Source organism: Taudactylus pleione, unplaced genomic scaffold (assembly GCF_031769625.1).
Source record: "Taudactylus pleione unplaced genomic scaffold, aTauple2 ptg000462l, whole genome shotgun sequence".
In the NCBI taxonomy this organism is placed as follows: Eukaryota; Metazoa; Chordata; class Amphibia; order Anura; family Myobatrachidae; genus Taudactylus; species Taudactylus pleione.
Window position 1 is genome coordinate 588,543 of NW_028284864.1, and position 27,178 is coordinate 615,720.

The 27,178-nt window shown below is 45.9% G+C and overlaps 1 protein-coding gene across 1 annotated transcript in view; it reads left to right on the forward strand.

Moving 5' to 3' along the window:
- The first annotated feature begins 260 nt into the window (after nt 1-260).
- Nucleotides 261-27,178, forward strand: part of MADD (MAP kinase activating death domain) — a 122,722-nt gene continuing 95,804 nt past the window's right edge. Inside the window, 3 exon segments of the mRNA XM_088448638.1 lie at nt 261-454; nt 5,836-5,981; nt 8,400-8,963. Coding sequence (XP_088304764.1) covers nt 5,920-5,981; nt 8,400-8,963 — 626 coding nt within the window. The 5' untranslated portion in view covers nt 261-454; nt 5,836-5,919.

The window sequence follows — 27,178 nt, forward strand, 5'->3', positions numbered from 1 at the left end:
GTTGATAATAATGTAAATAAAGAAAAAACATTGAATGAGAAGGTGTGTCCAAACTTTTGACTGGTACTATATATATATATATATGTGTGTGTATATATATATATATATAACAGTGACAGATGGCTCCTGCTTGTGGCCTGTACAGCAGACTTCCTGTGGCTCAGGCATCAGGATTAGCAACCACACAGAAGCTGAATGGCATTAGCCTGGTATAGAGGTTTATTACAGCAGAACCTGAGTGCGTCATGACGTAGGAGGATTGGGTGCGTCACGGCGTAGGCGGGCGGGGCCAGGGATGTGCGCATCCCCGTGAGCAGGTGCGCGGGCACGCGAGGTGAGGCTGCTGCTGCTGTCAGCTGTGTGTGTGAGACTCCTGTCAGGCCCTGCACGGACTGCAGCACAGGAGGCTGACCGGCGCCCACGGAGGAGCGCAGGAGCTCGCCCCGGCCAGCAGGTGAGTGTTCCTTGCATGCACTCCCCGGTCACTGCTGTGCTATGCGTGCATCCTGTGTGACCGCCCGGAGTCCTCAGCCTCGGTACATGCTGCCTTCACTGTACATCCCCGCATCATTCACTGCTCCTCTCCCACAGCTGCCATGTACTGTATCCCTACTATCACCACTGCTGCCTCTGTATGTGTGTCTCATCCCGGTCACAGCACCCCATTTCTCTAACCTGTCCTTTCCCTCACTGCATCCCATTCCTCTCTCCCATGTCCCTATTATATTTGTCACTGCATCCCATTCCTCTCTTACATGTCACTGCCTCTCTGTCCCCTATACCTGTAAGTCCCCCATGTACCCTATTATCACCTGTCACTCTCCATACAGCACCTGTTATCATCTGCCACTCCCCCCTCTGCACCTGTTCCTCCCTTACCTCTCACTGCCTTCCTGGCCCCATCATACTTGTCACTGCACTCTATTATCCCCTTCACTCCCCATATCCCCCTTCCCCCTAATATCACCTATCACTCCCCATATTTCCCCCCCCAATATCACCTGTCAGTCCACATGCTGCACCGTTATCACCTGTTACTCCTCCCTGCACCTGTTCCTCTATTACCTGCGCTCTTTGCGGCCCCCGTTGTGGCGTGCCGCTCTCTTTGCAGCCCCCGTTGTGGCGTGCCGCTCTCTTTGCAGCCCCCGTTGTGGCGTGCCGCTCTCTTTGCAGCCCCCGTTGTGGCGTGCCGCTCTCTTTGCAGCCCCCGTTGTGGCGTGCCGCTCTCTTTGCAGCCCCCGTTGTGGCGTGCCGCTCTCTTTGCAGCCCCCGTTGTGGCGTGCCGCTCTCTTTGCAGCCCCCGTTGTGGCGTGCCGCTCTCTTTGCAGCCCCCGTTGTGGCGTGCCGCTCTCTTTGCAGCCCCCCTTGTGGCGTGCCGCTCTCTTTGCAGCCCCCCTTGTGGCGTGCCGCTCTCTTTGCAGCCCCCCTTGTGGCGTGCCGCTCTCTTTGCAGCCCCCCTTGTGGCGTGCCGCTCTACTTGCAGCCCCTGTTTCTGTCCCTATTTTCACCTGTTGCTTCTTCTCATTATCATTTTCACTCTCCTTTCTCCTCTTGTCTGACCTATCATTAGTGCTCTTTACATCCCTCAGTCTATATTAGTGGTCCTCAAACCCGTCGTGGCGTGCCGCTCTCTTTGCAGCCCCCGTCGTGGCGTGCCGCTCTCTTTGCAGCCCCCGTCGTGGCGTGCCGCTCTCTTTGCAGCCCCCGTCGTGGCGTGCCGCTCTCTTTGCAGCCCCCGTCGTGGCGTGCCGCTCTCTTTGCAGCCCCCGTCGTGGCGTGCCGCTCTCTTTGCAGCTATGGTGTGACGCTGTCTTTGCAGCCCCCCTTGTGGCGTGACGCTCTACTTGCAGCCCCTGTTTCTATTCCTATTTTCGCCTGTTGCTTCCTCTCATTATCATCTTCACTCTCCTTTCTCCTCTTGTCTGACCTATCAATAGTGCTCCTTACATCCCTCAGTTTATTGCAGTGGTCCTCAAACTCTGTTCTCAGGTCACCCAGCAGGTGCACAGGTGTAGTCATTACTCACTGACGCATTTTAAAAGATCCACACGTGGAGATAATTATTTCACTTGTGATTCTGTAAGGAGACCTGGAAAACATGTACTGTTTGTGGTCCTGGGGACCGAGTTTGAGAACCTGTGGTCTATTGTATACATTTATCACCCTATTCTTCTTTTTGTCATTTGGTCTTATTGCATCTTAGTCAGCCATCTTGCAGTCACTATTGCCATTGTCACTAATTCCCCAAAAATACACTCCGTGTTTAACATCTACTGCCACCCTTTCCTCTCTCTGTGCTCTATTTCACAGTCACCATTAGTTTCTCTACCACTGCACCCATCAAATACCTGACAATGTGCCTGGGTTCCCTTACCTGTTTTCCAAGTGGCTGTCCCATTCTTTTTATTAGTTCATTATTCATTTCCTTGACATCCTCTCTAAAGCATACATTCTTATCACTACACCAACAACTTGTGTCAACAGTCTCATTCAAAGGCTCCATTCACACCTATTTTCTTCTTCATTGGTCATTTTCTCTTAATTACCTTCAATTCACCATTCCCCTCCTAAAAATCTCCTGTCATTATTACCATTCCCCCTAATAATCCTCCATCACTATTTCCATCTCCCTGAAAATCTTCTGTCACTATTACCACCCCCCTCTGAAAGTTCATGCAGTCATTATTAACACCCCCCCCCCCCGCAAAAGCCTCTGTCATTATTACCATCACCCTAAAAATCCCATCAATGTTACCACCCCCCCTTTATAATGCCCTGTCTGTTACCATCCCCCCTTAAAATTCCCTGTCCCTATTGCCAACCCCCCTTAAATCTCCTGTCACTATTACCACCCCCCTTGAAAATCCCCTGTCACTATTACACCCCCCCTGAAAATCCCATTGTCACTATTACCACCCCCCCCTGAAAATCCCATTGTCACTATTACCATCCCCCCGAAAAATCCCCTGTCACTATTACCATCCCCCTTAAAATCACCCATCACTATTAGCATGAGGGCCAAATTTTTAAAATGATTGGGGTGCTTATTTTACATCCAGAATATGACTGAAAATGCGATGCATAGACCTATGTTAGGGGGCCGCACAAAAAGTCTAACGTCTCAAATATCCACACAAATTATTAATTGACACAAGACACACCGCTGGAGGCAACGTTTTAATTCACTTTCACACTTCGTTTTTATTGTAAGCAGTTAATAGTTGTATAATAATAAATAAAAAATACAATAGACTTTCCTAATTCATATTTCGTTGACCTAATTTTAAGGATGAAATAAAGGTTACATTTTAAATAATTTTTAAAAATTACTATAGGTCACTAGAAATTATACATCCATCATTTAGATGCTAGGTGATAATAGTGTCCAGTTCCTGAGTGCCCCATAATAGGTATACTTTTCTCTTTCTTCTTTTATTTTGACTCTAGTTTGTTTATATTACTGAGTGCACCTCCCCACTATTAACTAGTTACAAATTTTGATTCAATTATAGGGGAAAGGCAATTCGTGGATTTGCTTAACATTTTCTCAAACCTCCAAAGGCTGGTTCCTATAACAATTATCATCCCTGCAGAAAACCCCCATCACGATTTCCATCCCCCATGAAAATCTACAGTCACTATTCCCATCCCCCTTCTTTATAGCCTATGTTAAATCTACCTCTCTCTGTTGGATGTCAGGAGCCCTCTTACCACATTTCCATCAGTGACACTACTGGATCATTCAGGGCTCTTCTGTCCCTGTTTGGTGTGTCTGACCCCTTCTTATGTATCTGACCCCAATTCCATACTGCCTGTGTAGACTGTCACTTATACTTATGGCTTTTCTGTCCTGTCTCCTGTTAGCATTGCTCACCCTTCCCCCAGGTCTGTGGTGACTCTTATTGGCTTTAGCTGAGTCGCCATTAAAAGTTGTAATACTGTACCTGTGTCAGTAATTCCCAACAGACCTAGTATTTGGCATCAGATAACAGATGAGAGCTCTCCTAGCCTTGTCCTCCCAGATAACCTTTTGACTTGTTAGAAACATTGTATTTTTTATGTTTGACTTGAAATATTTTGAATACGTTGCTTAGCATCGCTGCGTCACGATATATATCGCCCACGACGTATACGCACGGTGTATGACCGTACGATATTTCGTTACATGATGCATTTAGCGACATAGCATTGCTCATTGCAACGTCCCATGTGATGTCCAGTACAGCAGGGGGGGGGCGTGCTCATGCCTTAGAGTGTACACACTTTACGGCCCGCGTGATATGTCCCGATTCCCGTCGGAACGATATATCGTAGAACATATCTTATAGTGTGTACCTGGCTATATTTCACTATCTACTACACGTCACTGAGGCACTAGTGCCTCGAGCCTCGGCGATGCCGAGCTTTCTTAACGCATTGATACGCTGCGTAATCATGGTTGTTAGTTTAGCCCTTAACATGGCTGACAGCAATGTGCGAAGGTAGTGTGTACGTGTTACCACCCACAAGCAGAGTTTCTGACAGCAAACACAGCGATGACTTGTACACAGTACTACTGCAAAGCCCATGAACAAACAGAGGATTGCTTTCTGTTTGTAAATGGAGGGGTGTATGATGTAGAAAGGAGGAGGAGGTGGACAGCTTGCCGCTCTTAAACCAGTAGTATTGTCATCCCAGGAGTAAGATGAACGAGACTTGACAAAAATGAATAGTTGGCTGTGCGTACGAGCAAAAGAGATAGCTGTGCATGCCATCGGGAAGACAGGTCTGTGTACATAAGGTATGAGTGGCTTTGTTTATGTTCTATTTTTATATTTTTGCTGGGTTTGGCATGAGAGTGCTCTGATTGCAGAGATAGCGTTGCTCAAGTAAGCAGGGACATAGAGAAATGTGCCCGGAAAAAGCAAGGATATAAAATTACAGCGTGGAGTGGAGAGACAGACCGTGTGAAATGAAGGAGATGTCAGCGTTTTGGAGATGACTGTTCAATAAGACCCAGTGTACTTGGCAGCAAGCAATCAGTCCACCAGAGGAGATGGCTCTGTTGCAGCAGAAAAAACGGATACTGTGTCATTTTGCCAGAGGAGAGAATTGATGGCTGTGGGCAGAGGTGAAGAGGCAAGGCTAGATTGATGTGCTTCGGGAGAGGTGCCTGGTTACTCAGCAGGAGATGCAGGAAGTGAGGGCAGTAACAAAGGATATAATTAGTGGAGGTTGGAGATGTGTCAGAAGCATGGCAGGGACAGATGATTAATAGGTTATAGGAGAGAGATTGATCTAGACACTGAAACATGGCGGTGGTATAGCTGGGGCTTCGAGTATGGTGTCCTCCTGAGTGTGAGAAGCAAGGAAATTGCCTCATTTTAGCAGGAAAACAGAGTGATGGGGGTATGCTTTACCAGGGATATGGAGAATGGTGCACGGAGGTGGGGAATGATAGTTGTACTTGGGGGGGTTGTTAATTGTTTTGAGGCAGGATGTGTTCGCTCTGGGTTAGTCCAGTTGTCCCCAGAGGCAGGTGGAGTAGGCTGCAGTGTAACCAGGAAATGTGGAAGTGGGGAGGAAGGAAAACAGCGGTGTCCAAAATGATTATGGGTTGTGTGATCTACGCCATGTATCATTATAAATGTCGGGCCAGAAGATCAGGGAGCCGGTGATCTATGCACAAAGCAATGGCTGTGGTAGAGATTTTGCGCCAGGCTAGATTACAACATTGTGTCCGGTCTACGAGTCAGTCTACGGAAGTACATTGTAAAGAATGGTCCCTGCGAGAAGCAGTTTGCGAAATGAGTGTGAGGGCCGGCACACTATGCTAATGTCTGTTTCCTTCCACAGGTTAATGCTGCTATTATCTAGTTGGTCAGAGATGGTCCAGTGAGCTAAGGAGGGATCTGTGAGATGATTTAATACGGTGGGACCATGGGACAGAGGAAGAAGCCATGTCCCAGGCTGTTGGATTACTTGGTGATCATAGGTGCAAGGTAAGGCCTCACAATATGTGTAGCTCCTGGACAGACCCTCAATAAAGATATAAGATTGAAAAAAAAAAAAAACCCCGGGAAACTGATATACTGGGAGGAAATGAAGAGCAGTGATAATCTCGTTACATGGTCATACAGCCAAGGAATTATAGATTATACACAATTATCTTTCCTTTCCAAATGTCCCATCACTTGGAATTAAAATTTAATTCATTCACCAGCGCATCAGATGACTTTTGTCATGGTTTGTAGTAGCCACTGTCACAGACCTGCTTCCGTTTGTTAAATATTTCATCTGTCTGCTCAGCCTCATTGTCTGGCGACTCTTCTGTCATGCCCGAGGACTTCCTGTAAACTTGCAAATCTTGTTTGATGTTTTAAATATGCTCCCATTCATTTAGAAAGTGCACCTGTCATGAGCAGGTAGTGCAGGTGGCCATTGTGTGATAATACTGCATATTCTCTAGAAACCAGTCTCATCCATGGGGCAATGGGACAAGTTGCACTCTCATAAGTATTGGTTTGGCATACAAGATTGCCATCCGCCACCTCTGTGTGTGTTGGTGACGGGTGTCCTACACTACAGCCGTGGCCAAAAGTTTTGAGATTGACACAAGTATTGGTTTTAACAAAGGTTGCTGCTTCAGTGTTTTTGGACCTTTTATATGTTACTATGGTATACTGATAACATTACAAGCATTTCATAAGTGTCAAAGGCTTTTATTGACACTTACATTAAGTTTATACAAAGAGGCAATATTTGCAGTGTTGACCCTTCTTTTTCAAGACCTCTGCAATTCGCCCTGGCATGCTGTCATTCAACTTCTGGGCCATATACTGACTGATGCCCGCCCATTCTTGCCTAATCAATGCTTGGAGTTTGTCAGAATTTGTGGGTTTTTGTTTGTCCATCCGCCTCTTGAGGATTGACCAAAAGTCTCAATGGGATTAAGGTCTGGGGAGTTTCATGGCCATGGACTCAAAATTTTGATGTTTTGTACCCCGAGCCACTTAGTTATCACTTTTGCCTTATGGCAAGGTGCTCCATCATGCTGGAAAAGGCATTGTTCATCACCAAACTGTTCTTGGATGGTTGGGAAAAGTTGCTCTTGGAGGATGTTTTGGTACCATTCTTTAATCATGGCTGTGTTCTTAGGCAAAATTGTGAGTGAGTCCACTCCCTTGGCTGAGAAGCCATCCCCCACATGGATGCTTTACTGTTGGCATGACACAGGACTGATGGTAGCGCTCACCTTTCCTTCTCCGGACAAGTGTTTTTCCAGATGCCCCAAACAAACTGAAAGGGGATTCATCAGAGAAAATAACTTTACCCCAGTTCTCAGCAGACCAATCCCTGTACCTTTTGCAGAATATCAGTCTGTCCTTGATGTTTTTCCTGTCGAGAAGTGGCTTATTTGCTGCCCTTCTTGACACCAGGCCATCCTCCAAAAGTCATTGTCCTGTGTCATGCCAATAGTAAAGCATCCTGAGACCATTCATGTGTGGGGTTGCTTCTCAGCCAAGGGAGTGGTATAACTTTTGCCTAAGAATACAGCCATGAATAAAGAATGGTACCAAAACATCCTCCAAGAGCAACTTCTCCCAACCATCCAAGAACAGTTTGGTGACGAACAATGCCTTTCCCAGCATGATGGAGTATTTTGCCATAAGGCAAAAGTGATAACTAAGTGGCTCGGGGAACAAAACGATCAAAATTTTGGGTCCATGGCCAGGAAACATCCCAGACCTTAATCCCATTGAGAACCCGTGGTCAATCCTCAAGAGGCGGGTGGACAAACAAAAACCCACAAATTCTGACAAACTCCAAGCATTGATTAGGCAAGAATGGGCGGCCATCAGTCAGTATGTGGCCCAGAAGTTGATTGACAGCATGCCAGGGTGAAGTGCAGAGGTCTTGAAAAAGAAGGGTCAACACTGCAAATATTGCCTCTTTGCATAAACTTACTGTAATTGTCAATAAAAACCTTTGACACTTATGAAATGCTTGTAATGTTACTTCAGTATACCATATTAACATCTGACAAACAGGTCTAAAAACACTGAAGCAGCAGACTTTGTGAAAACCAATACTTGTGTCATTCTCAACTTTTTGACCATGGTTGTAGGTGTAACGTCAACATTCATTTTTTAAAAAGTGCATTATGGCGATTAATTCCCTTTAAATGAAGGCGTTTGCAAATATAGCGTTCATGTAGTCAAGAATATAACATGGGGTGTTGACTATCCATGTTGACGGTTTTAAGACAAAGCACAAATATATCCAAAATGCTGATTTCACATATCTGTGTTCTAGATGTCTGATGATTGAATCTGACTCTCATGTGACTTTTTCTCTCACACCCTCAAGCAACTTGTATTCCATGAGCCTTTTGTGCACACTTTGTTTTTCTCTTGCAGGCAGCCAAGCAGTGACAGTGTCGCCCAGACGCCCGAGTTGCTTCGGCGTTACCCCCTCGAGGACCATCCGGAATTTCCCCTGCCTCCTGACGTGGTGTTTTTCTGTCAGCCGGAGGGATGCCTGAGCGTACGGCAGAAACGGATGAGCTTGCGAGATGACACCTCGTTTGTCTTCACGCTTACCGATAAGGACAGCGGCATCATCCGCTACGGGATCTGCGTCAATTTCTACCGCTCCTTTCAAAAACGGATTTTGAAGGACAAAAGCCGCAAACCGCACAAACCAGCCTCCGAGAATGGTTCCGAGGGCTCCGATGGAGGCCACGCTTTACAGGTCCCAAGCGCAGACTCCACTCCGGATATTAATCATTCCCCTCGCGGAAAGCGTCTGTCTAAAGGAACGCAACGGTCTCGTAACAGCACTCTAACCTCTCTGTGTGTCATCAGTCACTATCCCTTCTTCTCCACCTTCCGGGAATGTCTGTATACGCTCAAAAGGCTCGTGGACTGCTGCAGTGACAGGCTGGTCAGCAAGAAGGCCGGTGTGTCCAAGGGTGTCCAACGGTAAGAGATCCAAATATCAGTCATAGATAATTTAATGGTTTGCAGAGTACTTACAGGCTGACCAATCCTTGCCCTAGGCTCAAGTGGCTTATTTGTTTAATAAAAGCTCTCCTGCTGCAGGCTTCACATTACTAAAAATACAGATCTGCATTGCAGTGACTGTCACATGAATGGCCTTGTTTCAGAGACTATGAATCTGTTTTTGCACAACAGAAGTTGTCTGCTGAACACGTGTCACAAACCTTTGGAGTAAGGGGTTCTGCAGACAAGGCATTGGGCCTTGGAATGATCGTGTGGCTGGAAGCAGTAAGAATGAAGGCAATATTTTGTTTTCGTGTTCAGTTGTGCGTCTGATAACTATTGCAGCAGCTTGGTCACCATGGTTCCCATTAGAGATATCGCTTTAGAGGGGAGACTTGTCAAATGTTGGAGAGCGATAAAGTGGAGTAGTTGCTCATAGCAACCAATCAACTTCTAAATGGTGGAAGCTCTTTGGTTGGGACTTTATCTCTCTCCACTTTATAAATCTCCCCCTAAATGCGCTGTGCCACTGAGGTCCATGTAGTTGTCAAAACTGCCAATCAAGTTAAATTGTTGTCCCACATTTTAGTTGCTGCTAGAAGTTGGATTTGCCGCAACTGGAAAAACCCTCTTCCACCAACCCTCTCTGCCCTAAAGTCACAAATCCGGCATATAGCGGAAAATATTACCTACCATCTTCATGATAGAGGCCATATGTTTTCCCAGGCTTGGGCTCCGTGGCTCTCATACGATAGCACTTTGCCACCTCTGCTCCCCACGCTCACTACCCATATGTGATCCATGCACCTTGGCTGAGTCTGCTCCCCCCAATGCGTCTCCTCTTTGACAAACCTCCCCCCCCAATTAACCGGTTACTTTTCTCTGCTCTCCAATTGGCACGTTTTTCTTCCTTATAATGCTTCTTGTCTAACATCTGGTATTCTTTATGGTATTTTCCTTCCCTTGGCAGTCCTGCCCCCACACCCCCTTTACTGACCCCCCACCCCCCCTCATATGCTTATTGCTAATTATTTAATAAAAAAAAAAGGGCTCATTTGTAATGTTTATTATACTTGAGTTTTTTTTCCATGTTTTTTTATTTTTGGTGAGCTTTCTAAATAAAGAATTAAAAAAAAACTGGCTATCAAAATAGTCAGTGAATGGTCCAGAAGCATGAGGGCCCACCATCCCATCTCTGCTTTTATATAACATATGTTCAGACAGGGCAATATACTGTCAGGTGCTTCTATTGGCGCCATTTTCTAGTCAGAAATTGATCTGTGTGTGTATGTGTGTATGTATGTGTATATATATATATATATATATATATATAATTTTCCAGATAAATGAAGAAATAGCAGGGGTGCCCTCATGGAAGGGTTAAATAAACAATCAAAGGTGCGGCACTCCCTTGTAAAAAATCGCACAAACCACAGCAGTTCTGGTAGAACGTTTCAGTACTATCTCCAGCTATACTCTCTTCAGCGTATAGCTGAAGGTAGTACTTAAAGTACTGAAACATTCTATTATCACTGCTGTGATTTGTGCGATTTTTTTTTTACAAGGGAGTGCCGCACCTTTCAGTGTGTAAATATATATATTTATTATTAGCGCGTGTGTTTTAAAATAACAAAATTGCATTTTCTATTGAAAATGTCATGTTCCTGTGAACAGCTAATTCTTTAGGTGAACATAACTCCCTGAGCAGGGCTGGGCAATCTCAGGAGCCAGGGAGCCGCTGCACTTCCACATCACTAGTCTTGCTTGCTACTTGAAGAGGATGGAGGGTGGGGGGAGTGCAGCTTTTAAAATATGTATTTGGGTTCGATTCCCACCACGGCCCTAACTGTGTGGAGTTTGTATATTCTCCCTGTGCTTGCGTGGGTTTCCTCCGGGTGCTCTGGTTTCCTCCCACACTCCAAAAATATACTGGTAGGTTAATTGGCTCCAAACAAAAATTAACCCTAGTGTGTGTGTGAGCATGTGATAGGGAATATAGATTGTAAGCTCCACTGGGGCAGGGACTGATGTGAATGGTCAAATATTCTCTGTAAAGCGCTGCAGAATACGTGTGCGCTATATAAATAACTGGTAATAATGTTGATTTTATTCACATAAATTGATGTACATATCATCTGGGTCCTATCCTGTCCTGTCCTGACTAACTGTGGTTCCTGAGTTCAATCCTATTTTTTTAAGTACAAAATAAATTATCTCCGGCACACGGCAAATCTGCAGCTGTTTAGGAGATGGGTGTTATTGTCCTCAATATGCGGCTTGGTTTTGTCTACTAATGTCCAAGAGAGCCCAGCAGCTGTGAGAGAGTGCTGGAGAAAGGTGAAGTGGAGAAAGGACTAGATGTCATTATAGGGCTCATGCAGAGTTGAACGTTAGTCCGTATTGTGTTGCGGATCTCGCGTGTTTTTCCCACTGTGCATACAACGTAGCCAAGCGCACGCATCCATTCAGAGTTATTCACAACTTGGTCGCATTTCCACTTGCGGATGAGTGGGCACAACTGGGTGGTGGTGAGACATTCGCAATTAGATAGGGCGTGTAGACGGAACTACAGGATATGCAGAGTTTTGCATACACGAAAATACACCTGTCTTCAGTCTGATCTTCTGCACTCCAGACAGGGCTGGTGCAAGCGCGTATTGATAATGACTTGTATGAAATGAAGCGTGCCGTTAGTGACGTCTGCCCGCAGAGATGAGTACAACTCAGCACATGGCCGGATCTAGTGTTCATTCTAGCACCTTGCACCTGTCACAACTCGTGCATTTCCTCTTTCTTGCCTGGGGGTGTCGCTCTCTGCTCTGGTGCTTCTAGCACACTCAGCTGATGCAACAAACTGCTGAGTACAGACCAGAGTGTGCTAGAAGCACCAGAGCAGAGTGTGACAAATATAAGCAGATTTACCTCTGCGTCAGCCCCTTCTTGTTAATGCGCAGGCTGTGTACGGCTTTAGTGTTTGGGGAGATCGCACTGCATGGTAACAAACGCCTGACGGTCATTATAGCAATGCAGGGTATCCATTCACTAGATCACAATGGTGTGAGGGACTCGGGTGTGAGTATTAGGGGATATCACCATTGTGACTGTCAAATGTGGACTCTGAAAGGACCAAATCACATTCTCATCCAACAGATGGTAAATCTAGGACAGACCACTAGAGCTCCAACATGACATGTTTTACTACCCTTCTGGAGCAGAGTGGGGATTAGCTGTGATCCCTGCAGGAGAAGATGGGCTCAGCTGCCTATTTTGTAACGGCGGAAGTCCTGAGAGTAACGTTCAGTGAGAGGGATTGTAAAACCGGCGTTTGTTCTTAACACGTAAAAGATGGTTCTTAACGTCTCTGTGGGATAACGTCTCTGTTTAGATAAATGTGTAAAACATGCATAGCTTTATATCCGCATTACCATGGACCAGATAAAACACATAATGCTGTTTATTCTGACCTCTTGTCCATTAGCCTAAAGCATGCATTATTCTCTCATGTTTCCCTTTTATTCATAGGCAGAGAAACAACTTTATCATTAGAACCCTACTACTCTATTTGTCTAGTTTATGCATGTACCCATCTATATACTAAAATAAGAACGTTGTGTCTGTCTGTTTGTTCCAAGTTGGCGCAAAAACTATTGAACCGGTTTTCTTCAACACCGCGTCATTGTGTAGTCCAGGGGTCTTCAACTTTGGCCCACCAGCTGCTATAGAACTACAGATCACAGGATGCCCTGCCACAGTTTTAGCATGCTGTTATATCAAAACTGTGGCATGGCATGCTGGGATGTGTAGTTCCACAGCAGCTGGAGGGCCAAAGTTGAAGATCTATGGTGTAGTGGAAACTCCTAGAAATAACCTGCACTGTGTTTCATCTCGATCCGTCAAGTTAAAGCTGAGCAATAACAATAGCAAATTTATTGAGCTCATCAATGCAAGAGATGGGTGCGGCACCATGCGCGCGGCTGGTAAGGGGTGGGTGGAGAGGGGCTTCGGGCCAGCGTTCACTTGACTAGGCTAAGCTGCGTATGATAGATGGTGCTCCAGCCAATCAGCTCCCAACTGTCCTATTTCAAACAGATGACAGTTGGGAGCTGATTGGCTGAAGCACCGTTATCATATGCAACAAGTTTTATCACTCGTTGATAAATGAGACCGTTAGTCATAGCCCGTGCATATGGGAATCCATCAGAACATTCTAGATCAGGGGTGGCCAACCAGTCAGAGGCAAAGAGCCCAAAAATATCTGTGGTCAAGTTGAAGAGCCGAGGCCACGCCCCATTTTTGTGCGCACGCCTTTGGTATGACATTCGCAGGAGCATGATCTTGTGTCACACGCCCGTTTTTAACCACGCTGGCGGCGAGCCCAGCACATTGAAAATACACAATTTACATAAAGTTCCCAATATAATTTTTTCACCGTTGAAGTGAACGAAAACGCCAGAGCAATATAGAAAACATTGACATAGCCACGTTCACATAACATACACAGAAACAAGCCATATCCACATAAAATACATATTGAAATCCAGAACCACATAAAATACATTGAGAAAGCCAGTGCCCATTATGCTGTGCCCCCTGTAGTTGTGCCCCATATGCACTGGCCCCCTGTAGCTGTGCCGTTAATGAAGTGCACTCAGTAGTTGTGCCCATTAAGCAATGCCCCCAGTGGTTGTGCCCATTAAGCAATGCCCCCAGTAGTTGTGGCCCTTATGCAATACCCCTATAGCTGTGCCCATTATGCAGTGTCCCCCAGTAGTTGTGCCACTTCTCTAATGCACCCTGTAGGTGTTCCCCCTAAGGTAGTGTACCCAGTACTAGCTCCCCCTCCCCGCCCACACCCCTATGAAGAAACTTACCTGTCTTCATGCTGGCACTGCTCCACTCCATCAGGGCTCCCGAGTCCCGCCGTCGCTGCTGCCGCTTCCGCTGCCTGCTGGATCTACCTGGATTGCCCCCATTGGTTGCTATGGGCAACATCTCCAATTTAGTAAATATACCCCTGGGTGTTTATTTTGTGATTATTCTAGAATATTCTCCCTCTGTGTATAAGGGATCGGCCACTCAACCAGCAGACAGTTGACTGTTGTCTATCGTGTTTTTCTTGTAACTCCAAAATAAGACCCCGTCGTAACAAAATCAATGTCATATTCAGAATTGGCAAGCACACAGTGACCCCAAAATCACTCTAATATGATTGGCAATAAAATGAGTATTGATCAGTGTAAAACCCCGTACACACTGGACGATTTTTATGAACGATAACTATATCGTTGAACAATATATCGTTCAAATCGTCCGGTGTGCCTGAACGGCGAATGAAGCTCGCTCTTGTGGGCCGTTAGCGATATCCCCAGTTGTCTGTACATGCAGCTCAATTTGGGGATATTAACGATGCCACACTGCCGAATGCAGCATGGCCCCGCTCCAAACCAGCCGTCATTCGTCAATGCCAACACCCCCGCCGGGTCCGACGAGGTCGCTCCGTACACACATCGTCCAGTGTGTACGGGGATTAATGATATGCACATATAGTTAAATGTGCATGTACATATATATGGATGTGACTCCTGCCTCCTCACAGCTTTGCAGCACTGAGGTCTTGAGTTCAGGGCCTATTTGTGTGGAGTTTGTATGTTCTCCCCATGTTTACTCCATTTTTTTTTTTCTCCCACAGTCCAAAACAAACATACTGGCAAAATTTTAAAGTAGTTTATGTGGTAGGGAATTTAGTCTGTAACCTCCAATGGGGCAGGGACTGATATGAATTATACATTTTTCTCTCACGACAGCACTGTTTAAAATGGTGGCTTTCTATATATAAACCATAATGATTATGGGTGAGGAGGTCCATTTGCAGCATAGTGTTAGCTTCTGGGTGAAAGGACAAGATAGCTTTAATATTTACATTTTACTGTAAGGAGTATGAAGGATCAGTGCTCTGTACAGTTTTAAATTCATTATTATTGATTAATGAATTATTGTCTCCACTTTTCATCATTGTCTGCTATAGACATACCCCACAGCTCTGAGACTTTAAGCAGGCTGGTGCTAATATCACACTGGGCTTATCCATTACTGGCCCCACCTTCCATCTGTACACAGCTTATTCCTGTCAGTGAGCCCACCACCTACATACAAAGGAGGCAGCCATTTTGTGACATGTACTAATATTCAGTCTTTCAGTTCACTAGTCTAAAGATTCTCAGTCTTGGTTCTCAAGGCACACCTACAGTCCAGGTTTTAAGGATATCCATGTGTGAGCACAGATGGCTAAATCAAAATGACTTGAGTACTATTAAGTCACCTGAACTCAAACATGGATAAATTGTGAGCAGAGCCGTGACTAGACTTTTTGGTGCCCTGTGCCAGAAAGCGCATTGGTGCCCCCCAGATTTTTCAAAGGGACATAATGCACCCATAAAAGGGCCAGGGAAGAGGTAGGGGAGGCCAGGAGATGCTGGGGATGAAATAAGAGGAAGCTACAAGCAAGAATGATAATAAACAGAATTTGACAGGCCCAAACAGTGCCCCCTGATGTGTAGTGCCCTGTGCAATGGCACCGGCAGCACTACCCTAGCTACGGCCCTGAGTGTGAGGCGCCCTGCACTAGGGACTTGCGAGATTTCAGAGGCGTAAGGTGAACACGGCCTCATTTCTCAGTGATGTCACTAATTTACTAGTTACCGTATTTTATACACTGCGTTTTCATGAATATGGCTCTTTACTGTGAGGAGATCCAGGCTCTTCAATAACTACTAAAGTTGCAAAACAGCCTAGTACTTCTATTTGCACAGTTGTGCCCAGCTATCCGCAGGAGTCCGTGCGTTTTTGCATGTTGTGGTAGTTTTGAGGACACGCGAGCAGACTTAATATGCCATATTCACGTACATTCTACCTTTTGATGTGTGTAGCCAATATATGTATAATATCTTTCTCTACTGACCAAGGTTTGAGATGATAGATTTAATAACCCATAGTGTTATAGTGAGATTGCACAACGTTGTATAGGAAAAGGTTTAGTTCAGGGGAGAGGAGAAAAGCAAAATCTTGTTTAGTGTAAAAAGTTGTTACACATATTGTATTGTGATGGGTAATAATGCAGCTTCCATTGTCCGTCTCTGTGGTTAAAGTGATGCTCACATTTGGTTTTCTATCTAATTGCAAATGCCCTGTACAACTGTACTAAAACGTGAGTGGGTACCATATATTAGAGGATATTTCTGAAACACAGGTTTTGTACTGTTACCAGACCTGCCCATGTAGGCCATTTGGCTTCTAGAACTAGCTTTTACCCCCTGGATGTAGAAAACATTGTTGATATTACCCAAAGGTGGTGTGCCACCACCTGTGACCTGGACCCTACCTCAGCCAAGCAATCTAGTAGGGTGTATTGAGGTAATTGACCTTGTATTAGCTGAAATAGGACAATGCTCTTTTGCAGATTAGGCATTTTTCCTGATCCACTAGAGCAGGGGTGGAGAACCTTTTTTCTGCCGAGGGCCATTATGAGATAGATATATCTATCTATTTATTATTATTATTATTATTAGCGGGCCTGATGCGTGGCGCCCCCCCATGTGATGTCACACAGGGGCGGGGCCACAATCGCTGGATATTACAGCAATGCCCAAAGTATCCAGAGGATGCTCCGGGGAGCTGTAAGGGCAGCGGTGTGACCGTCTGAAGCGTCTTAAGAACTCTCCAGGCAGCACTGCTGCATAGATTCTGGCTGCAGGGTGCCATTCTAGGTACCCTGCTAGCCAAATGAGGCTAGCAGAAAAAAGTTCAGAGTACCAGAGCAAATTATTCCGGGGGCCTTATATGGCCCCCGGGCCTGAGGGTCCCCATCCCTGCACTAGAGGAAGCAACTGTTAGACCGCTTCTAGAAACAAAAAACCTCATTTAGATCCTGACTTCATGACTGACTACAGATCGATAGCAAAACTTCCTTTTCTGGAAAAGGTTATTCGCAAAGTGGTTTCAAATCAAACGTAAAACCATGGTGTCAACCCATTGATCTTTATGATCCGTTCCAGTCAGCATTCAGGAGACGACAGAGAAGAGAAACAGCTTTGAGGTGACTGTTCAACCTAATGCTGGGCATCCACTATACAATTATCTGTCAGATATCTGTCCAATCTGGCTGGTTGGAATGAAAACCTGGTAATGTATGGGAGCAAATGACAGTTGATCATATGGTTTTAAACACTGAAAAAAGGACAAAAACAATTGTTTAAATTGATTAAATTTGTGTGTTTTAATCAATGTGTCTGAACGACCATTTTGACTATTTTCCAGTGTTTGTGAGCAAATGGACGATTGTCATTAACTCCCATACATTACCAGGTTTTCATTCCAACCAGCCAGATTGGACAGATATCTGACACATAATTGTATAGTGGATACCCAGCTTTACAATCTAAAGCTGCCCATCCACTAGGTGCTGATGCCGTTGTCTCCCGCGGGGTGAACTGCATACACTGAACGTTCAGACATTCACTGTATGCAGATCAATCATCCCCAAACACTGCGGTCGTCAGGTTGACCATCATGTTCGGGCGATGATTGATGTTAAAAACGACCAGCGGGCGTGCGCATCGCTTGTCTTTTTTTAACCTTTCACTGGCCGATTTGCGGGCGATTACCAAGTGATGGAGCGATAACGACAGTCGTTATCGCTCCATCGCTAGGTTTAATCGCCTAGTGGATGGGCAGCAGTAGTCATTTTGGATCTCCTCTGCAGTATGTAATACCGTGGACCATGGGATTCTTATTGGGCTCCTGAAAAATATCTGTGGACTTGACGGCACAGTCTTTGGCTGCTTCAAATCATTCACACTTGCAGGTCACAGAGAGTATCTTCATGGATATACTTGTCATCACCATGCTTTGTTCCATCCTATATCCCATTCTATTTGCGTTATACATACTGCCACTGGGCAAAAATAATCAGATGATTCTCAACTGTACCTGTCCTTGGCTCCTGGTCCTGAGAATGCAGCACCGATCCTAAATGGCTGCCTAGCTGAGCACCAGGAGCGGATGAGTGGCATTAGGCTGCGACTAATTAAACCGAGGTTTCTATGATTAGAATCTCATTGTCAAAGGACAAGACTACAGCTTAGCCCACCAGCTGGACTTGCAGAATTGCAATACACTGAATATGTGCAGAACCGTGGCGTTGCCCTGGATTGTGGCGTTGACCGTTAAACATCTGGTGTCAGCCATGATCAAATCCTCATTCATGCATCTGAGGAATATAGACAGAAACAAGCACTACATTACTAGGGTTCAAGGTGCTTGAAACCTATTCTGACTTCTATGCTCACGTCGATCCCCAGGATGAAGTCTTGTACATGTTGTGAACACAAAAGAATATTAGGCTTTATATATACGTTTCTGTTACTTTCTATGAGTATTATTTTGTGTGTCAGGCTTTAAAGTGAATGCTCTCTGTGCTGGCATGGGTTCTCGCTGTGTAGACTGGTAGTTCTACGGGCAAAAGGCAGTGCCACTTGTACCATTTGGCAGCACTTCCGGGGACTTAAAAGCACCAAGTCTGTAGGAGGCTCAAACATTTTCTTAAATTGTTATCTATGCTTGATAATATGAACATGGATTATACTATGTATTCCTTTGACAATCACATTCATAATATAGGTCCTTTACAGTTAAATTGTGCTTTGTATGCAGGCACATCCCCTTTAGATAGATCTGTTCTATTTGTAAGAGCTGTTATTTATGGGGAAATGTATTGTAATCCTCATATTCACCTAAGTGTATTGACATTATGAAAAACATGTTGCATGTAAAATTGCCTGTGAGATTTATCTTGTATATTTATTGGTATTTATATTCTTTTACTATGTTATTTACCTATGGAATAAAATTTTGGCAAATCCAGGAGGACCATAGCTTCATTGAAATGCTCTCGCTCAGATCTGATAAGAAACTGCTGTTGATTAGGTGGATTTTGGAAAGATGATGTAGTTTTGAGACTAAAATGAACATGCAACATGTGTGGTTGATATGTTCCCCGCTGGCGACCGGCCTGATTCCTTTACTGCATTCAGATAACATTGTTCAGGGATCCGTCCATCCCAACGTTCTCCTGAAGGACACAGAACATAGAGGTCACGTTTTGAGAAGATGGAAAGCTATTGCTGTAGCCAGTGACATGAGCGGCGTAGGCATGTTATTGTGTTCATTACATTTATGCTGCTGCTCTTATTAAATTACGTGTAGTTGGCATCCAGATGCCAGGTGCTGCCAGCTTCTCTGGAAACCTGTCCCTGCCATACCGGGCACTCCTTACTATTGTAGTACTGGCACAGGAAGCAGCTCTGATATGAGGGCTTTATCGTCTTTAAATGATAGCATAGGAGACTGGTGCATGCCTTGCCCTTTAAAGTGGACCCAGCTTAATCTTCTTTATGATTTTAAATAAATCTCAGCCGCTTACCGAGCAGTGAGCTGCGTTGTCTCCCTTTTCTTTTTATCCCTGTATGCGATTTTGTGGTACGTACATATTGTCAGACTCTAGTAGGGAGGGACCACAAGAAAATGTATTTATAGGTACACACTGCCTACTCAGAATGGTTATATGTAGCGCACATTGGTGGAACAAGAAGTCCCAGTGTGCACCGTCAGCGCCAGTTCAGCCCATTGTGTGCGTCCTTGGCAGATGACCTTGGTAGAATATTCCTACAAATACTTTAAAAAAAAAAAAGACTTCTATACACAAGGGGATTATCGGCCGTGCTGAAAACACATCTATCATTCGTTGCGCATATGAGGTGCTGGTAATGAATGTATAATCCTATTTCATCCTCAACTCCGCATCAACAGATAAATGCTAACAGCACCATTGTGTGTTCTGTAGCACAACAACCATTCTGATCGGGTCCATCTGTAACGTGCAGCTTATAGCTGCTCATATTTGTGTTTCCATCATCCCTGTATTGTCAGGCACTCTCTGCACAATAGGATAGTACTCAAATAAGAACTAGCAAACAGGACATCAAAGGTAACCACAGTATACCCAGTCACTCCACATAGGGACAAGGACTGGCCAATTGCATAAGCACAAAGTTCTTTTGTTGAAGAGGGGCCATATTAGTTCTTGTGCTGCCCAGTAGATCAGCAGTGTATTTGTGTTGCGGTCACAAGCAGTTGTTACGCTGCTTGCGGGAATTACAGACCTTGAGTCCTTTTGTTTTCTGCCACATTCCGTTCAGTATTATTACCACCAGCTCATAATTCATTTTATTATCATTTTCATTTGTACCCAATATGGGAGTTTTTTTTTTTTTTTTTAAAGATTGTACCATTATTAGTTAGTGATGTCCATATCTATTATTTAGATTGTTGCGCTTGAGAAAAGTATCTGCAATGTAGATAAGTAGTATCAAGAGTATCGTGCAAACATGTTCCTCATGCCCAACGGGTGATATTCAGTTGTTTTGTTGATGGTCGCGAGTGCTGCGGGCACCCATCACTTATCGTGTAGGTTGCGCCCAAATGCACCTGGTTTAGAAGGTTGGGGTGCAATAAAGCAATTGAATTGCATCCTATCTACCATCAACAGTGACAGGAGAGAGGGTCCCAAATACGGTTTAGTCGTGTAAAACGTCTGAAGTCCTGCTTTGCGCTCCTAAACTCCTGTTTGGGTGCCCAAAGTGCCGACTTATCGCACACTTCCTGCCCGGCGGCTGCGAGCAGAAATGTCTGCTCCTGCGGTTGTACGCGCCCGAACAGAGCAACAATTGAATGGCTCTGTCGTTCACCCAGCACCATCATCCGCGCAGGCAGAAACTATTGAATCCCCCCCCCCCCTTCTCAAAGCAGCCAAGCCTGTGCAAACTAATGGACACGCTGCCCAAACTGACTGTACGCAGATTTTTGAATTGAATTCCTCTTTTAGGGCGTAGTGCCCCTTGTAAAAATATTTTCCTTCTAAAAATGCTGTTCTCTTGTGAGTTATTGCGTTTGAAGTTTCTCTGGACCGATAATGGGAAATTTATCTAGTTTCAGAATGACAAATTGCTCATTTACCCAGAGCAACTTGACATTTAGAAGCCGTTTATTCGCTGGTCCACACTCTGGTGAGAGAACCGTATTTGATCTAGGTCAGGGTTCTTGTGCATTTTGATTACATTTAGATAACAATCCAGGGTGGTAATCTTCGGACAGGATGATTGTTCTAGGAAGACAACAAACTATAACAATGCATGTTTCATAGAGGTCATCAAATACATAAGCTGCAACTTTATATGAGGTCATACAATTATTAATTTAATATGGATGTAGTAGTGTGGATATAGCCTAATAAAATATCTGAATCGTCAAAAGGCAAAATGCCACTTAATTGTTTGGTTGTTCAGACTCGGAGGAAATATCTATTACTTCCCAGAAGCTTTGCTTAATCAGTGATAAAAAAGTAGCTCACAGGACAATAGAGCAACATACTAGGTTGGATAGCGGCCATAATCTGCATTACTGTTGCCTTGTTGTCACCTATCTTCCCTCCCTGTCACAAACGTCGTCTTCAATTAAGCATAGATGTTATATTACCAATTTGGAAACTGCCCCAGTCAGTAATTCCCATGACAGTCAGCACCTGGTGATTGGATATAGCAGCCTGAGGGTGTTTTGCACACTGTACATGTGTGACCTCCCTGCAGGACAGAAGGGAATGTCAGGGGTGTATCTGCTCATTGGCTAGGATGGCACTCGCCAGGGGGGCCGGCCGGCAGTGCCACCAGCAGCCAAAGGGTGTTTCAGGCCGGATCTAACAGCGGTGCAGCCTCCGCTAGTCCACCCCGGGCCCCACAAGTGTAGGACAGACCGCAGTGGCAGGGGTCTGCCCTACACAGTAACAGACACACAGCGGCCAGCGGCGGCTGTATGTTTGTTATAGCAGTCAGCCAATGAGTCACACAGACTTTCATTGGCTGCTGCGGCCACGAAGGGAGCCGGCTGGAGCTCAATCATGAGCTCCGTCTTCCGGCTCCCCCCGCAGCGAGTGATGGGAGAGACGTCATGACGTCTCTCCCATACTACAGAGCGGGCTGGGAGGCGCGGACAGCGGCGGTCGTCGGCAGGAGCCGGGATCAGGTAAATTGTGTTGTTTTTTTTTGTTTGTTTGTTTCTATATGTTTTTTTTTTTTTTGGTTTCTGGCACTGCAGAGGGAGGGAGGAGGGGTGTGGCCGCTACTGGGGGCACTGTAAAGGGGGTGGCCGCTACTGGGGGCACTGTAAAGGGGTGGCTGCTACTGGGAGCAATGCAGCATAGGGGGATGCTACTGGGGGCACTGCATAGGGGGGGGACTACTACTGGGGGCACTGTATGGGGAGGGTGGCCGCTACTGGGGGCAATGCATACGGGGGAATACTACTGGGGGCACTGCCTGAAATTATGGGGGGAGGGGGGCACCAGTCCATTACATTGCCAGGGACGCTCAGATCCCTAGATTTACCCCTGGGGAATGTTATCACATACCAGAGAGGCGTAACGGGTGTCCGCATTGCTCCACTTCTACTGTTTAATACATTGCAAGTTTTTATTTTACTTTCAGTATAATCCCAGTTATAACTGTAATGACAGAAGTGTAGTTTTTAGTTTCAAAGGGAAAACATTTGCTGTAGGGTTATGCTACAATGGTGGTGTCCATTTCAATTGGATTACTGTGCAGCAGCTTCATCCTGATAATCCTGATGATGATGGTAGTGTGTGTGCTGTTCAAGATAGATCGTCAGTATGTTAAAGGCCAGTATGCAGTGAAATAGATCACGTACCTGTAGCTTTTTAATATCCACACTTAGGGCCGTATTCAATTAGAAGTGAAAAGTCTGTTTCCGCGATACGTATTCGCCGACGACGTCATTTTCGCCGATTCCATTTATCCCCGTATTCAATTTGTCCGATTTTTCACCAGTGCTAGAAGTTTGCGCCTTGTAACCAGCGGCAGAGTTTCGCCAATGGATACCCGACGGAAAAAAAAGTGCAAAATTGCAGCAACCACCCTAAACCCTAAACCCTCTTTACACCCCCCCTTGATGCTAATTGCGTCAAAAAAACAGATATTTTTTTTTTATGATTTCAAATTGAATACGAGGATACGCGAGGACGCGTGTGATACTTTTTCACGCCTGAAACCAGCAATGATGGCGAAAAGTCCGGCAATGGACTTTTCGCTTCTAATTGAATTCGGCCCTATATGTGAGTTGTGTGTGAATTATGTGTATATATAGTGTGTGTGCAATGATCACGCTGAGCAAAAAAAATGGTGTCCCGGGAACCCCTCACTTTAAAAAATTGTGATTTACTACCCTGTATCTGGGTCCCATCACATATTATGGGGGGTGAGGGCTGGCAGCAGTTGGAGCAGTTCTATGGGCAGCTAGAGCTCGGGGTAAAGGCAGAGAGAATTATAATCCGCTATGAAATATCCTGATATCGACATGCACATCGGGAAAGAGATGCATGCACCGCAGACGGCTCTCACTGCCGCAGTGGAGACTGGACAGACCCGCAGATGAGAGCCCTGCACTACAAGCACATTTAAGCCATTTAAGTATTACAGAAATCTGGGGTTAAGGCTTGGGTGACACATCATTTGCAGAGTGCATAATACTAGTCTATATCAGGGCTTGACAAATGTTTCTAAAATCTAGGAGCCATGATGAAAGTGTAGGAGCCAGACCGCCGTCCCCCCCCCAAAAAATTACACACTATACTAGTCCACAATATGTACGCAGTTGAATGGATATAGTAAAATGGAAGCCCCATCAATGCTCTGCACAGCTCCCCCGGGGCTACATTCCTGAGCACCTACCCCCCAAGCAACCAATCCCCGCAGCCACACTACTGAGGGGGTACCCCCAGGCAAGCCACCGCTCTGCAGTGACATCGTGGCGCAACTTCCCCCTGGGCAAACAACCTCCCCCCCCCTTGCGGTCACATATTATTGAGCAGCTAGCCCCCCCCTCCCCCAATGGCCACACAACTAGGGGGGTACCCACCGGCAAACCACTCCTCCGCAGCCATGCCGCCCCCCCTCGTAGTCACACCACTATCCCCCTCTGAAGCTGCTCCGTTATCCATGGCCACACATAGACCCTCTTACCGGAGAGCTCTATGCAGCCGTAGTTAGGATACAGCAGACAGCCGGGACGTACAGGAGGATAAGCACAGACTGGGACAGACAGCAGAAATCACAGTAGGCGCGGGATGGAGAGGATGAGTCAGCGCAGGATGGGACGTACAGGAGAAGCCAGCGCAGGCCAGGACGGACAGACACAGCAGTCCCCTCAAGCAACTCTCGGCACATGCACTCCTGTGCATGAAATGACCACTGCAATACTACAGACACTAATCTGCACTGCAGCGTACAAGGGTCTGCTTCCGCCCTCCATGCAAAATCTGGTCGCCATGGCGACCTGGCCCCCCAGGATTTGTCAAGCCATGGTCTATATATGAAAATACGCTATGGCCTGTCCCGTTTCCATCACGCGCAGTGGTAGCCAGGGTGTGCGTCCCATCATGATTGCTGCTAGATCCTAGTTGGAGAAAGGACCTCTTTGATGTTGCAACCACGTGACCGCTGCAGAAGGGCTGGACCGCTCCAGTGTTGCCATCCACGTGGGCATAGAGGGGGAATATATTTCTTGTAGCGAGCCACCGTGCCTGAAGCTCGGCGAGCGAAGCAGGCCCGCGACGGGACACTTCTGGCCCCCGTTCTGATCTTGCCCCTCCCCCTCTGGACGTGGGTGTGATGTCAGAGGTCCTTTGCAGCACCCAATTCTAGACCCTACCGTCCCACTATTGGCTCCCACTGCTGTGACAGGCAGACTGGACAAGTTTGCAGCCAGGACAGAAAGGGCCAATGACCTGGATTGGTCAAATACTTGTCCCTTATATGTGCCAATAGGCGGTATCTCCTGCAAACATTACTTTCCTGTAATAATGCATCATGCCACAGAGGTGCAGGCATCATGGTTAGGGAAATGACAGCAGTGACCACACCTCAATTTCAAAGAAAGCAGACCTTGTATAGCTGGCTGGATTTTATCATTACATGTGTAGCTATATGTAAATATGTTAAATGTGTTTACCCTGTCATTATTATGGAACTGAAAGTCCCAGAATGGCCCTGCCTATGTCTATTACAGGTCTGCACTGTGCACACTGAAGACAGTCTGTTTCTCCTTCCCATCCTGCAGGCTCTCCCATGGGCTGATGCGAACCCATTGGACCCCACTGTCACTAACAATCTCTCAGCTTCCTACGTCGGAAGCTTCCGGGAGTCCAGGCAGCAGATCGAGAGAGCACCCCTTCAAGATAGCGCCACCTGGCGCCGGTTGCGAGTCGATCGGAGCTTGCGGACTGGCAGCTGTCACTGATTGGCTGCTGGTCTGCGAGCTCCAATTGGCTCGCGACGGTGCATATTTGAATTAAAGTGCTGTTTTTTTTATCTGCAGGGTGGTTCCCTGGGGACGCGATGTGCTGCGGCCAATCCCTGACAGTCTGTCAGGGATTGTCCACAGCACAGCGCGTCCCTGGGGACCCAGCCACTTTTTAAAAGTGAGTCCCCTGTCTGCAATCTCGAGTAAAATACGCGCTATAGCGCATATTTGCGATCACTGGTGTGTGTGTGTATATAAATATATATATAATATTTCATTCATAAATATGGGTGATTCCCATCCCAAATCAAAAGCCTGTAATCCACAGTAATGTCCATATATATTTGGACAGAGACAAATATTTCATAATTTTGGCTCTGTACGGCACGACGATGGGTTAGAAATTAAACAACGGAGCTGCAATTGAAAACTTTGCGCGCGCGCGGCCACACATGGCCCCCCCCTGGATCTGCCAGTGGTCAGAAGCTGGCCGCACACAGGGCCTGATTCAGAGCCGCTCGCAAAAAGCGAGCGCTCACTCTGAATCAGGGCGTGTGTGTTTTTTTTTTTTACGGCCTCTTGGCCGCTCGCATAGCTGTGGGTTACCACCCACAGCTTATGCGAGCGGCCATGATGATGGTCGCGATAGTCAAGACCTTTGGGCTTGCGACGGGACCCTAGCGGTATGGTCTCGTTGCCGCAAGCCCCAGTGGACTTCCTGCACTATTAGAGCAGGAAGTCCACCTACTGATATCACTAGTGATGTCAGTAGGGCCGCCCACAAATGGAGGCGTTCCTGTAGGAACGCCTCCGTTTGCTCATCCACTCCCCCCCCCGCCCCACCTTCCAAACGGGGCAGCTGTCAATCAACATCAACAGGTGCCCCTTTTGGATGCGAGTGCCGGAGCAAGTGCTTTTTGCGCTCGCTCTGGGGCTTGCGCACGCGCACTGGGCCACCATCGACCCGTTTGCGAGCGGGTCTGAATCAGGCCCAGAGGCTGATCCTGCTGCTCTTTGCAACCCATGTGACAGTGTCAGTGACTAGTTTGATCACACCCATAGATGGCCAAAATATCGCTGGTTAATTATTTCATAGGCTAGATTACCGTCCATATTGGGCCAGGCCGCTAAGCGGCTGCCACCACTGATGTGTGCAATCGGTGTATTTAATAAATGTAGAAACATAAGATTCTGTACTGAAACATTTCAGCGTATGTTTGAATTGGGCTTTATACAAAGAGCAAATGAACATAAACCTTTTGTCATGGTGTATGACAGCCAGAAGTTCTTTGTAAGCAGCGCTTCTGAACACATTTATATTGTAATAAGCATCTGCACTCCTAGGCCCTCATAAGTAATTGCAGATTAAGCAAACTAAAGATCAGATTATGTCAAACCAGCGACAGCGAGAAAACGTTGTGTTGATAACCTTTAGAAAGTGGATTAAATCTTTTCAGAATGAAAGCTGCTTTTCTGAAAATGAAGATCTGACTCTGCCTGGATAAGACTTTGTTAACACGGAACATTGAGACACTTATAAATAGCCTGTAACGTCTCCTGTCTGATTAAAGATGTGTTTGCAGCAAGGCCACAGGGAAGAGCGTTGTTAATCCCAATACGTAGGCTATTATAGTAATGAATATTCAAGTTTTAATTTGAATATGATTAATGGCTGAGTAAAATTAAAGAAACTCTGTGTTAGGGGTTGGTTTAAAAACCTGTGTACTGTGCAAGGATTGGACCTCTCTAGAAATTTAAGTAAGTTTCTCTGT